Below are 12,354 nucleotides of genomic sequence, written 5' to 3'. Positions count from 1 at the left end.
CATGTAGTATCCTAAACAGAGGTCGACCGATTAAAATCGGCATGGGCGATTAATTAGGGCCGATTTCAGGTGCTCAAAACAAAATCGGTAATCTGCCTTTTTGGACGGCAATTATGGCCCGATTACATTGCGATATACAAGGAGACTGTGTGGCAGGCTGACCGCCTGTTGCGGCAGGCTGACCACCTGTTACGTGAGTGCAGCGTCAAAAGGACCTTGTGGCAGCAAGGAGCCAAGGTAAGTTGCTAGCTAGCATTAAACTTATCTTATAAAAAAAATCAATCAATCTTCACATAATACCTAGTTAACTACACATGGTTGATGATATTACTAGGTTAACTAGCTTGTCCTGCGTTGCATATAATCAATGCGGTGCCTGTTAATTTATCATCGAATCACAGCCTACTTCAACTTCGCCAAAACGGGTGATTTAACAAAAGTTCATTCACAACAAAAAAAAGCACAATGCACAAATGTACCTAACCATAAACATCAATTGCTTTCTTAAAATCATAACACAAGTATATATATATCTTTAAACCTGCATATTTAGTTCAAAGAAATTAATGTTAGCGGGAAATATTAACTAGGTAAATTGTGTCACTTCTCTTGCGTTCAGTGCAGGCAGAGTCAGAGTTTATGCAGCAGTTTGGGCCGCCTGGCTCGTTGTGAAATGCGTTTCTTCCTAACAAAGACCGTAATTAATTTGCCAGAACTGTACATAATTATGACATAACATTGAAGGTTGTACAATGTAACAACAATATTTAGACTTATGGATGCCACCCCTTACATAAAATAAGTAACGGTTCCATATTTCACTGAAAGAATAAAAGTTTTGTTTTCGAAATGATAGTTTCCGGATTTGACCATATTAATGACCTAAGGCATGTATTTCTGTGTGTTTATTATATTATAATTAAGTCTATGATTTGATAGAGCAGTCTGACTGAGCGGTGGTAGGCAGCAGCAGGCTCGTAAGCATTCATTCAAACAGCACTTTACTGCGTTTGCCAGCAGCTCTTAGCAATGCTTGAAGCACAGCGCTGTTTATGACTTCAAGCCTATCAACTCCCAATATTATGCTGGCAATACTAAAGTACCTATTAGAACATCCAATAGTCAAAGGTATATGAAATACAAATGGTATAGAGAGGGAAATAGTCCTATAATATCTACAACCTAAAACTTCTTAACTGGGAAATTGAAGAACTGGGAATATTGAACCACCAGCTTTCATATGTTCATGTTCTGAGCAAGGAACTGAAACGTTAGCTTTTTTTACATGGCACATATTGCACTTTTACTTTCTTCTCCAACACTTTGTTTTTGCATTATTTAAACCAAATTGAACAGGTTCCATTATTTATGAGAGACTAAATAGATTTTATGTATTATATTATAAAAAAGTGTTCGTTGTTCATCCAGGACACAGACACACACAAATATATATATATATATTTTTTTTTCGGTATCAGCTTTTTTCTGGGTCCTCCAATAAATTGGTATCGGCGTTGAAAAAACATTATCGTCGACCTCTAACCCTAAACCTGTCACTGTTACATTGAACTGGGAGAATGGAATATGAATGACAGTCATCCAATATGATGTAATAGAGGCCATGCTCATCTTAAACAGCACAGATAGCCACTGGACTCCGTTCTAATACATTCAGTACCAGTCACAAGTTTGGACACACTCATTCAAGGTTTTTTTGTGACTATTTGTCTACATTGTAGAATAATAGTGAAGACATCAAAACTATGAAATAACACATATGGAATCCCAAAAAGTGTTAAACAAATCAAAATATATTTCATATTTGAGATTCTTCAAATTGCACACTCTTGGCATTCTCTCAACCAGCTTGACCTGGAATGCTTTTCCAACAGTCTTGAAGGAGTTCCCACATAATGCTGAGCACTTGTTGGCTGCTTTTCCTTCACTCTGCGGTCCAACTCATCCCAAACCATCTCAGGTTAGGTTGAGGTCATGTGATTGTGGAGTCCAGGTAATCCGATGCAGCACTCCATCACTCTCCTTGGTCAAATAGCCCTTTAATTAATTAATTAATTAATTAATTAATTAAATTATTGAACCTTTATTTAACTAGGCAAGTCAGTTAAGTGCAAATTATTATTTACAATGATGGCTTACCACGGCCAAACCCTAACGATGCTGGGCCAATTGTGTGCCGCCCTATGGGAAACTCCCAATCTCAGCTGGTTGTGATACAGCCTGGAATCGAACCAGGGTCTGTAATGATGCCTCTAGCACTGAGATGCAGTGCCTTAGACCGCTGTGCCACTCGGGAGCCCCTTACACAGCCTGGCGGTGTGTTTTACGTCCAACCCTACCTTGTCACAACACAATGGATTGGCTCAAACGCATTAAGAAGGAAAGAAATTCACATCTGTTAATTGAAATGCATTCCAGGTGACTACCTCATGAAGCTGGTTGGGAGAATGCCAAGAGCATGCAAAGCAGTCGTCAAGGCAAAGGGTGGCTTCTTTGAAGAATCAAACATTTTAAAGTATATTTTGATTTGTTTAACACTTTTTTTGGTTACTACATGATTCCATATGTGTTATTCCATAGGTTTTGATGTCTTCACTATTATTCTACAATGTAGAAAACAGTCAAAATAAGGAAAAACCCTTTAATGAGTCCAAACTTTTGACTGGTACAGTATACGACTCAGACAACGTTTGAATTTTCAACTAAGACTATTCTAACATATGACTCAGCTGACTGTTTCAAATATACGGTTGAAGGAGGATGTTTACATTCACCTTAGCCAAATACATGTAAACTGTATTATAATAATTGATTATGCTCATGAGGTATTAATAGAAGAGGGGTTATAAGACACCCTCCCTCCTTACATTTATAGGGTCCTTAGACTACAGATTAACAATATATATATATGATCATTATATTCGGTTTATCATTGTTCCACAGTACTTTTCTAGTCTCTCTGCTTCTTATGAAGAAACGGTCTGAGAAATGTGACTGTGAAGACAGAACTCTGCAGGGGAGTGTAAGAGACAAGAGATTAGTCAGACATTCCACTGTAAACCAACTTGGACATTTACTGCTAAGCTTTTAGATAGCTCTATAAACAAGAGTTTAAAAGTGTCGAGTAGGCATGGTTTTGGTCTCAGGAATAGAAGATAATGACGTAGGCAGTGGCATCACTAGGGCCGGACTTTGGGTTTAATAAAACGACTCGAGGCCTCTTCTTTGATGCAGAACTTACTCAGGAAACATGCGTTCACTGTTCCTGTTGTCAACTCCTGTCTGCAATTGCATTAATAAAGGTTTTTGAATGATTTAATTAAAGATATTGTCATAATGCTATATTTCATCAATGAGCCAATGATTGACAAGGAACAAGGAAACGAACACCAACAAGGTGTTTTATAAGCCGTTTATAACCCAGCTACCATTTCCACCCGGGGTGTCTATACGCCGTGTCCACCCGGGGTGTCTATACGCCGTTTCCACCCGGGGTGTCTATACGCCGTTTCCACCCGAGGTGTCTATACGTCGTTTCCACCCGAGGTGTCTATTAGCTGTTACACTGTTTCCACCCGAGGTGTCTATACACTGTTTCCACCCGAGGTGTCTATATACTGTTTCCACCCGAGGTGTCTATACACTGTTTCCACCCGAGGTGTCTATACACTGTTTCCACCCGAGGTGTCTATACACTGTTTCCACCCGAGGTGTCTATACACTGTTTCCACCCGAGGTGTCTATACACTGTTTCCACCCGAGGTGTCTATACACTGTTTCCACCCGAGGTGTCTATACACTGTTTCCACCCGAGGTGTATATAAGCTGTTACACTGTTTTCACCTGAGGCGTGAAGATCTTGTTGTTGAACAGGAAGTGATGTCGGAACACCTTGATGATGAGGTCAAGCTCCCGCAGGTACTGGCGCTCCTCTGCAATCTCCAAGCGCACCAGGTCATCGTAGGTCAGCTCTCCCGACGATGACGGCTCCTCCGTACACTGAGACACCAGACCGATGTCCTCGTCCTGGTCAAACATGTCCATTAGGACCTGCAACAGAGACATCAGGTCAGACATGTCCATTAGGACCTGCAACAGAGACATCAGGTCAGACATGTCCATTAGGACCTGCAACAGAGACATCAGGTCAGACATGTCCATTAGGACCTGCAACAGAGACATCAGGTCAGACATGTCCATTAGGACCTGCAACAGAGACATCAGGTCAGACATGTCCATTAGGACCTGCAACAGAGACATCAGGTCAGACATGTCCATTAGGACCTGCAACAGAGACATCAGGTCAGACATGTCCATTAGGACCTGCAACAGAGACATCAGGTCAGACATGTCCATTAGGACCTGCTACAGAGACATCAGGTCAAACATGTCCATTAGGACCTGCAACAGAGACATGTCCAACACCTGGGACGGACACAGAGACAGGTTAGCAAGTCAACCAGGACCATAGAATATATCTACCGACTTTGGAGTGGATTGGCATTGAAGGTGAGCGAGAGATGCAAAAACACACACACACAGAGACAGCTAGATGCAGACAGAAACGCAGACAGACACAGCTAGACGCAGACAGCTAGATGCAGACAGAAACACAGACACACACAGCTAGACGAAGACAGCTAGACGCAGACAGACACAGCTAGACAGACAGCTGACAGAGGCAGACAGAGGCGGCCAGACGCAGACAGAGGCGGCCAGACGCAGACAAAAGCGGCCAGACGCAGACAGACAGCTGACAGAGGCAGACAGAGGCGGCCAGACGCAGACAGAGGCGGCCAGACGCAGACAGAGGCGGCCAGACGCAGACAGAGGCGGCCAGACGCAGACAGAGGCGGCCAGACGCAGACAGAGGCGGCCAGACGCAGACAGAGGCGGCCAGACGCAGACAGAGGCGGCCAGACGCAGACAGAGGCGGCCAGACAGAGACAGCTAGACGCAGACAGAGACAGCTAGACACAGACAGAGGCAGAGACAGCCAGATGCAGACAGAGACAGCCAGACGCAGACAGAGACAGCTAGACAGAGACAGCTAGACGCAGACAGACAGATGGTATGGTATGTTTCCTACCTTGTCTGCACACATGGACACCTTGATGTCTTGCTGGCTAATCTCATAGTGTCTGATGTTACCAACGTAGTTTCCTGCTAGCTTCAGGATGTCCGCTGATATGTACTCTAGAACCGCCACGATGTAGAGGCAGACGTGGTAGTCTATCTTATAACCCAGCACCTCCTGTTGACGGGACAAACAGCGCGGGGGGGGGGGGGGTTTAGAGGTAGGGGGGAGGAGAGAGGAGATTAAGAGGTAGGGAGGAAGAGAGAGGGGGTTTAGAGGTAGGGGGAGAGGAGAGAGGGGGTTTAGAGGTAGGGGGAGATTTTCTGGAGCTCCTAAATGTCGTGGGATGCCAGTGCTACCAATGACTTGTTTCTCATTTGAGCCCTGGTAAGGGGGATATGTACCTTGAGTAGAGGGTGTATCTTATCCACAGGGAGCAGTAGGGGGTTCCTCCTCTTCCTCTTCTCGATGGCCGACTGGGCGTCAGCTATGGCCCATTTATCTATGGGGTGGGGGAAGGTCTTCTGGACACGCTCCTCCACGTCCTGTACAGAGCGCGGCTGAGCCACACACAGCATGTTGAGCAGCTGCAGGATCAGCTCTTCGATGTGCTGCAGAGCTCCCTCCTTGGCTGACAGGGTGGGATGCACCTGCAGCTGCACCTGGAAGAGACACAGAGGGACAACAGGACAAACGTCAGAGACACAGAGGGACAACGGGATCTAATTCTCTCTCGGAGGAGGACCAGAGCCCTAGGACCATGCCTCAGGACTACCTGGCCTGATGACTCCTTGCTGTCCCCAGTCCACCTGGCCGTGCTGCTGCTCCAGTTTCAACTGTTCTGCCTGTGGCTATGGAACCCTGACCTGTTCACCGGACGTGCTACCTGTCCCAGACCTGCTGTTTTCAACTCAATAGAGACAGCAGGAGCGGTAGAGATACTCTTAATGATCGGCTATGAAAAGCCAACTGACATTTACTCCTGAGGTGCTGACTTGCTGCACCCTCGACAACTACTGTGATTATTATTATCTGACCATGTTCTGTTATAATCTCCGACCCGGCACAGCCAGAAGAGGACTGGCCACCCCTCATAGCCTGGTTCCTCTCCACCCGGCACAGGCAGCAGAGGACTGGCCACCCCACATAGCCTGGTTCCTCTCTAGGTTTCTTCCTAGATTTTGGCCTTTCTAGGGAGTTTTTCCACCATGCTTCTACACCTGCATTGCTTGCTGTTTGGGGTTTTAGGCTGGGGTTTCTGTACAGCACTTTGCTTTGAGTTACATCATTTCAAAAAAACATCCTTGTGATGTGAGGATTGTAATGGCGTAGTCCCGCCCCCATCAGTTCCTGTTACATAGCATGTCAGTGAATAAACAGAGTCAAGTCACTAGGCTACATCTCAGACACAACTAATGAAACTTAAACCTTGAGATGCCTAGAAGAGGGGCGTGTTTGTAGAAAGGGGCCTAGAAGAGGGGCGTGTTTGTAGAGGGGGGCCTAGAAGAGGGGCGTGTTTGTAGAGGGGGGCCTAGAAGAGGGGCGTGTTTGTAGAGGGGGGCCTAGAAGAGGGGCGTGTTTGTAGAGGGGGGCCTAGAAGAGGGGCGTGTTTGTAGAGGGGGGCCTAGAAGAGGGGCGTGTTTGTAGAGGGGGGCCTAGAAGAGGGGCGTGTTTGTAGAAAGGGGCCTAGAAGAGGGGCGTGTTTGTAGAGGGGGGCCTAGAAGAGGGGCGTGTTTGTAGAGGGGGGCCTAGAAGAGGGGTGTGTTTGTAGAGGGGGGCCTAGAAGAGGGGTGTGTTTGTAGAGGGGGGCCTAGAAGAGGGGTGTGTTTGTAGAGGGGGGCCTAGAAGAGGGGTGTGTTTGTAGAGGGGGGCCTAGAAGAGGGGTGTGTTTGTAGAGGGGGGCCTAGAAGAGGGGTGTGTTTGTAGAGGGGGGCCTAGAAGATGGGTGTGTTTGTAGAGGGGCCTATAAGAGGGGTGTGTTGTAGAAAGAGGCATAGAAGAGGGGTGTGTTGTAGAAAGCGGCATAGAAGAGGGGTGTGTTGTAGAAAGGGGCCTAGAAGAGGGGTGTGTTTGTAGAGGGGGGCCTATAAGATGGGTGTGTTTGTAGAGAGGGGCCTAGAAGAGGGGTGTGTTGTAGAAAGAGGCATAGAAGAGGGGTGTGTTGTAGAAAGCGGCATAGAAGAGGGGTGTGTTGTAGAAAGGGGCCTAGAAGAGGGGTGTGTTTGTAGAGGGGCCTATAAGAGGGGTGTGTTTGTAGAGGGGCCTAGAAGAGGGGTGTGTTTGTAGAGAGGGGCCTAGAAGAGGGATGTGTTGTAGAAAGGGGCCTAGAAGAGGGGTGTGTTGTAGAAAGGGGCCTAGAAGAGGGGTGTGTTGTAGAAAGGGGCCTAGAAGAGGGGTGTGTTGTAGAAAGGGGCCTAGAAGAGGGGTGTGTTGTAGAAAGGGGCCTAGAAGATGGGTGTGTTGTAGAAAGGGGCCTAGAAGAGGTGTGTGGTCTGCCAAGTGGATCTGTGGGTGGAAACAGACTCCATCTCAGTCTGGTCGTCAGGAGGTGGTGTGGCCTATCACTGGAATGCCGTCTACTCTGTACAGATACTATTATGGGACTGGCAGTCTGCTAAACTGCTGTGAAGAGAGGGAGGGAGAGAGAAAAACAAGCACAAGGCTGTGGTGTTCACATGGTAGTGATGGAATTACCCTGGCTGGTAAATAAGAAATCCAGCTCTGATGACAAAACATGGCCCCCGGGCCCAGCATGAGGAATGTGTGGCTGACTGACCAACACTGCACCATAGATTCTGCCCGTCTGGGTGATAGTGACAGACGGGGCTCTATTAGATTCTGCTCGTCTGGGTGATAGTGACAGACAGGGCTCTATTAGATTCTGCTCGTCTGGGTGATAGTGACAGACAGGGCTCTATTAGATTCTGCCCGTCTGGGTGACAGTGACAGACAGGGCTCTATTAGATTCTGCTCGTCTGGGTGACAGTGACAGACAGGGCTCTATTAGATTCTGCTGGTCTGGGTGATAGTGACAGACAGGGCTCTATTAGATTCTGCTGGTCTGGGTGATAGTGACAGACAGGGCTCTATTAGATTCTGCCCGTCTGGGTGACAGTGACAGACGGGGCTCTATTAGATTCTGCCCGTCTGGGTGATAGTGACAGACGGGGCTCTATTAGATTCTGCTGGTCTGGGTGACAGTGACAGACAGGGCTCTATTAGATTCTGCCCGTCTGGGTGATAGTGACAGACGGGGCTCTATTAGATTCTGCCCGTCTGGGTGATAGTGACAGACAGGGCTCTATTAGATTCTGCTCGTCTGGGTGACAGTGACAGAAAGGGCTCTATTAGATTATGCCAGTCTGGGTGATAGTGACAGACAGGGCTCTATTAGATTCTGCTGGTCTGGGTGACAGTGACAGACGGGGCTCTATTAGATTCTGCCCGTCTGGGTGACAGTGACAGACGGGGCTCTATTAGATTCTGCTCGTCTGGGTGACAGTGACAGACAGGGCTCTATTAGATTCTGCCCGTCTGGGTGATAGTGACAGACGGGGCTCTATTAGATTCTGCTGGTCTGGGTGATAGTGACAGACAGGGCTCTATTAGATTCTGCTGGTCTGGGTGATAGTGACAGACAGGGCTCTATTAGATTCTGCTCGTCTGGGTGATAGTGACAGACAGGGCTCTATTAGATTCTGCTGGTCTGGGTGATAGTGACAGACAGGGCTCTATTAGATTCTGCTGGTCTGGGTGATAGTGACAGACAGGGCTCTATTAGATTCTGTCCGTCTGGGTGATAGTGACAGACAGGGCTCTATTAGATTCTGCTGGTCTGGGTGATACAAAAACATTCATTAACCCATAGATCTTCACAGACAATTGAATGACTTAATCTATTTAAGTTAACAGAAATGTTTCATTGCTCCATACACTACCATAGTACCGTTTCTACTTGGAATACAAACAATCCTCTTTGCTTACGGTCACATTGTGCTCATCTGTTTAACCAAAGTCCAGAGAGACTAAATGGAAACTAAAGCCAAACCTAAAATGGAACATGAAAATAGAAAAAATAAAAAAAATCATCTTCGCCTCAGATTCCACACGACACCATGCATTGTTAGGATTCTGAGTCACCACACAGAGAGACAGGAAGTACGGGGGGGGGTTTTCCTTTCCTAAGCCTGGCTCCATTCACAAAACCCTACTGGTCCGTTTGTTAGTTTCATCAGCCAACAAGTGCTCGCTGTCCCGCAGACAGGAAGAGGCGGAAGAGGGAGGAGACACATTTAAATCTACGGTGCATTCGGAAACTTTTCAAACCCCTTCACTTTTTCCACATTGTTACTTTACAGCCTTGTTCTAAAATATGATTCAATTGTTATTTTCCCCCTCAACCTACACACACAGTACCCCATAATCACCAAGCAAAAGGAGGTTTAGAAATGTTTGCAAATGTATTCAAAAATAAAACTGAAATATCACATTTACATAAGTATTCAGACCTTTTACTCAGTACTTTGTTGAAGCACCTTTGGCAGCCTTGAGTCTTCTTGGGTGTGACGATACAAGCTTGGCACACCTGTATTTGGGGAGTTTCTCTGCAGATCCTCTCAAGCTCTGTCAGGTTGGATGGGGAACGTCGCTGCGCAGCTATTTTCAGGTCTCTCCAGAGATGTTGGATCAGGTTCAAGTCCGGGCTCTTGCTGGGCCACTCAAGGACATTCAGAGACTTGTCCCGAAGCCATTCTCGCTTTGTCTTGGCTGTGTGCTTAACCTGTTAGAGCTCTAGGGGCGCTATTTCATTTTTGGATAAAAAACGTTCCCGTTTTAAGCGCGATATTTTGTCACGAAAAGATGCTCGACTATGCATATTCTTGACAGTTTTGGAAAGAAAACACTCTGAAGTTTCAGAATCTGCAAAGATTTTGTCTGTAAGTGCCCCAGAACTCATTCTACAGGCGAAACCAAGATGATGCATCACCCAGGAATTAGCAGAATTTCTGAAGCTCTGTTTTCCATTCTCTCCTTATATGGCTGTGATTGCGCAACGAATGAGCCTACACTTTCTGTCGTTCGCCCAAGGTCTTAGCAGCATTGTGACGTATTTGTAGGCATATCATTGGAAGATTGACCATAAGAGACTACATTTTCCAAGTGTCCGCCTGGTGTCCTGCGTCGAATTCGGTGCGCAATTGCCAGCTGCTTCTACTTTACCATTTGATTCAGGGGAGAAAGCATGTGTCCAAGAACGATGTATCAATGAAGAGATATGTGAAAAACACCTTGATGATTGATTCTAAACAACGTTTGCCATGTTTTCAGTCGATATTATGGAGTTAATTTGGAAAAAAGTTTGCGTTTTGAGGACTGAATTTATGGATTTTTTTTGGTAGCCAAATGTGATGTATAAAACGGAGCTATTTCTAATACACAAGGAATCTTTTTGGAAAAACTGAGCATCTGCTATCTAACTGAGAGTATCCTCATTGAAAACATCAGAAGTTCTTCAAAGGTAAATGATTTTATTTGAAGGCTTTTATGTTTTTGTTAATGTTGCGTGCTGGATGCTAACGCTAATGCTAACGCTAAATGCTAACGCGAAATGCTAACTCTAGCTAGCTACTTTTACACAAATTATTGTTTTCCTATGGTTGAGAAGCATATTTTGAAAATCTGAGATGACAGTGTTGTTTACAAAAGGCTAAGCTTGAGAGATGGCATATTTATTTCATTTCATTTGCGATTTTCATAAATAGTTAACGTTGTGTTATGCTAATGAGCTTGCTGATAGATTTACACAATCCTGGATACAGGGGTTTTTTCATAGCTAAACGTGACGCAGAAAACGGAGCGATTTGTCCTAAACAAATAATCTTTCAGGAAAAACTGAACATTTGCTATCTGAGAGTCTCCTCATTGAAAACATCTGAAGTTCTTCAAAGGTAAATGATTTTTTTGAATGCTTTTCTGTTTTTTTGTGTAAATGTTGCCAGCTGAATGCTAATGCTAAATGCTACGTTAGCCATCAATACTGTTACACAAATGCTTGTTTTGCAATGGTTGAGAAGCATATTTTGAAAATCTGAGATGACAGTGTTGTTAACAAAAGGCTAAGCTTGAGAGCTAGCATATTTATTTCATTTCATTTGCGATTTTCATGAATAGTTAACGTTGCGTTATGGTAATGAGCTTGAGTCTGTATTCACGAACCCGGATCCGGGATGGGGAGATCAGAAAGGTTAAGGTCATTGCCCTGTTGGAAGGTGAACCTTCACCCCCAGTCTGAGGTCCTGAGTGCTCTGGAGCAGGTTTTCAACTACAGAGAGATCCTTCATTTCTCCGTTCATCTTTCTCTCCGTTCATCTTTCTCTCGATCCTGACTAGTCTCCCAGTCCCTGAAAAACATCCCCACAGCATGATACTGCCAGTTTTCTCTAGACGTGATACTTGGCATTCAAGCCAGAACTCAATTTCGGTGTCATCAGACCAGAGAATCTTGTTTCTCATGGTCTGAGAGTCTTTAGATGCCTTTTGGCAAACCAAGCGGGTTGTCATGTGCCTTTTTACTGACAGGTGTGCTCCTTTCCAAATCATGTCCAACTAATTTAATGTACCACAGGTGGACTCCAATCAAGTTGTAGAAACATCTCAAGGATGATCAATGGAAACAGGATGCACCTGAGCTCAATTTCAAATCTCAATTTCAGGTCTGATACTTATGTAAGGTATTTTTTATTTTTTTTATACATTTGCAAACATTAAAAAAAAAAAAAAACATGCTTTTTCGCTTTGTCATTATGGAGTATTGTGTGAAGATTGATGAGGATTTTATTTTTTAAATTAATTTTAGAATAAGGCTGTAGTGTAACAAAATGTGGAGGAAGTCAGAAGGGGTCTGAATACTTTCCGAACGCACTGTGTACTATATTACCATAAAAGGCTACCATCTTTATTTACTTCTATTAGCAAGAGACATCGTCGTCAACGCCTTACCACAGTGCCCATCCCTGGGTCGTCAACACCTTACCACTGTGCCCATCCCTGGGTCGTCAACACCGTACCACTGTGCCCATCCCTGGGTCGACAACACCTTACCACTCTGCCCATCCCTGGGTCGTCAACACCTTACCACTCTGCCCATCCCTGGGTCGTCAACACCGTACCACTGTGCCCATCCCTGGGTCGTCAACACCGTACCACTGTGCCCATCCCTGGGTCGTCAACACCGTACCACTGTGCCCATCCCTGGGTCG

General features: G+C 45.4%; 1 protein-coding gene and 1 long non-coding RNA gene across 5 annotated transcripts in view; one reads left to right on the top strand and one right to left on the bottom strand.

Annotated features, from left to right (window-relative positions):
• Positions 1-12,354, bottom strand: part of LOC110498275 (son of sevenless homolog 2) — an 88,687-nt gene that overhangs the window by 68,065 nt on the left and 8,268 nt on the right. For all 4 annotated transcript variants that reach the window (XM_090221364.1, XM_090221365.1, XM_090221366.1 and 1 more), the window contains 3 exons: positions 5,500-5,757; positions 5,108-5,272; positions 3,862-4,068 (listed from right to left, as the gene is read on the bottom strand). In XM_090221364.1, the coding sequence (XP_090077490.1) occupies positions 3,862-4,068; positions 5,108-5,272; positions 5,500-5,757 (630 nt within the window). The remainder of the gene's footprint in view (positions 1-3,861; positions 4,069-5,107; positions 5,273-5,499; positions 5,758-12,354) is intronic.
• LOC149972159 (uncharacterized) overlaps positions 10,475-12,354 on the top strand; it is a 134,167-nt gene continuing 132,287 nt past the window's right edge. The window contains exons 1-2 of the long non-coding RNA XR_016492072.1: positions 10,475-10,613; positions 10,982-11,043. This is a non-coding gene — a long non-coding RNA (uncharacterized LOC149972159). The remainder of the gene's footprint in view (positions 10,614-10,981; positions 11,044-12,354) is intronic.

This window comes from Oncorhynchus mykiss, chromosome 25 (assembly GCF_057628025.1).
Source record: "Oncorhynchus mykiss isolate SJ-2025 chromosome 25, ASM5762802v1, whole genome shotgun sequence".
NCBI classification, from domain to species: Eukaryota; Metazoa; Chordata; class Actinopteri; order Salmoniformes; family Salmonidae; genus Oncorhynchus; species Oncorhynchus mykiss.
This window is presented reverse-complemented; position numbering and strand designations above follow the sequence as displayed.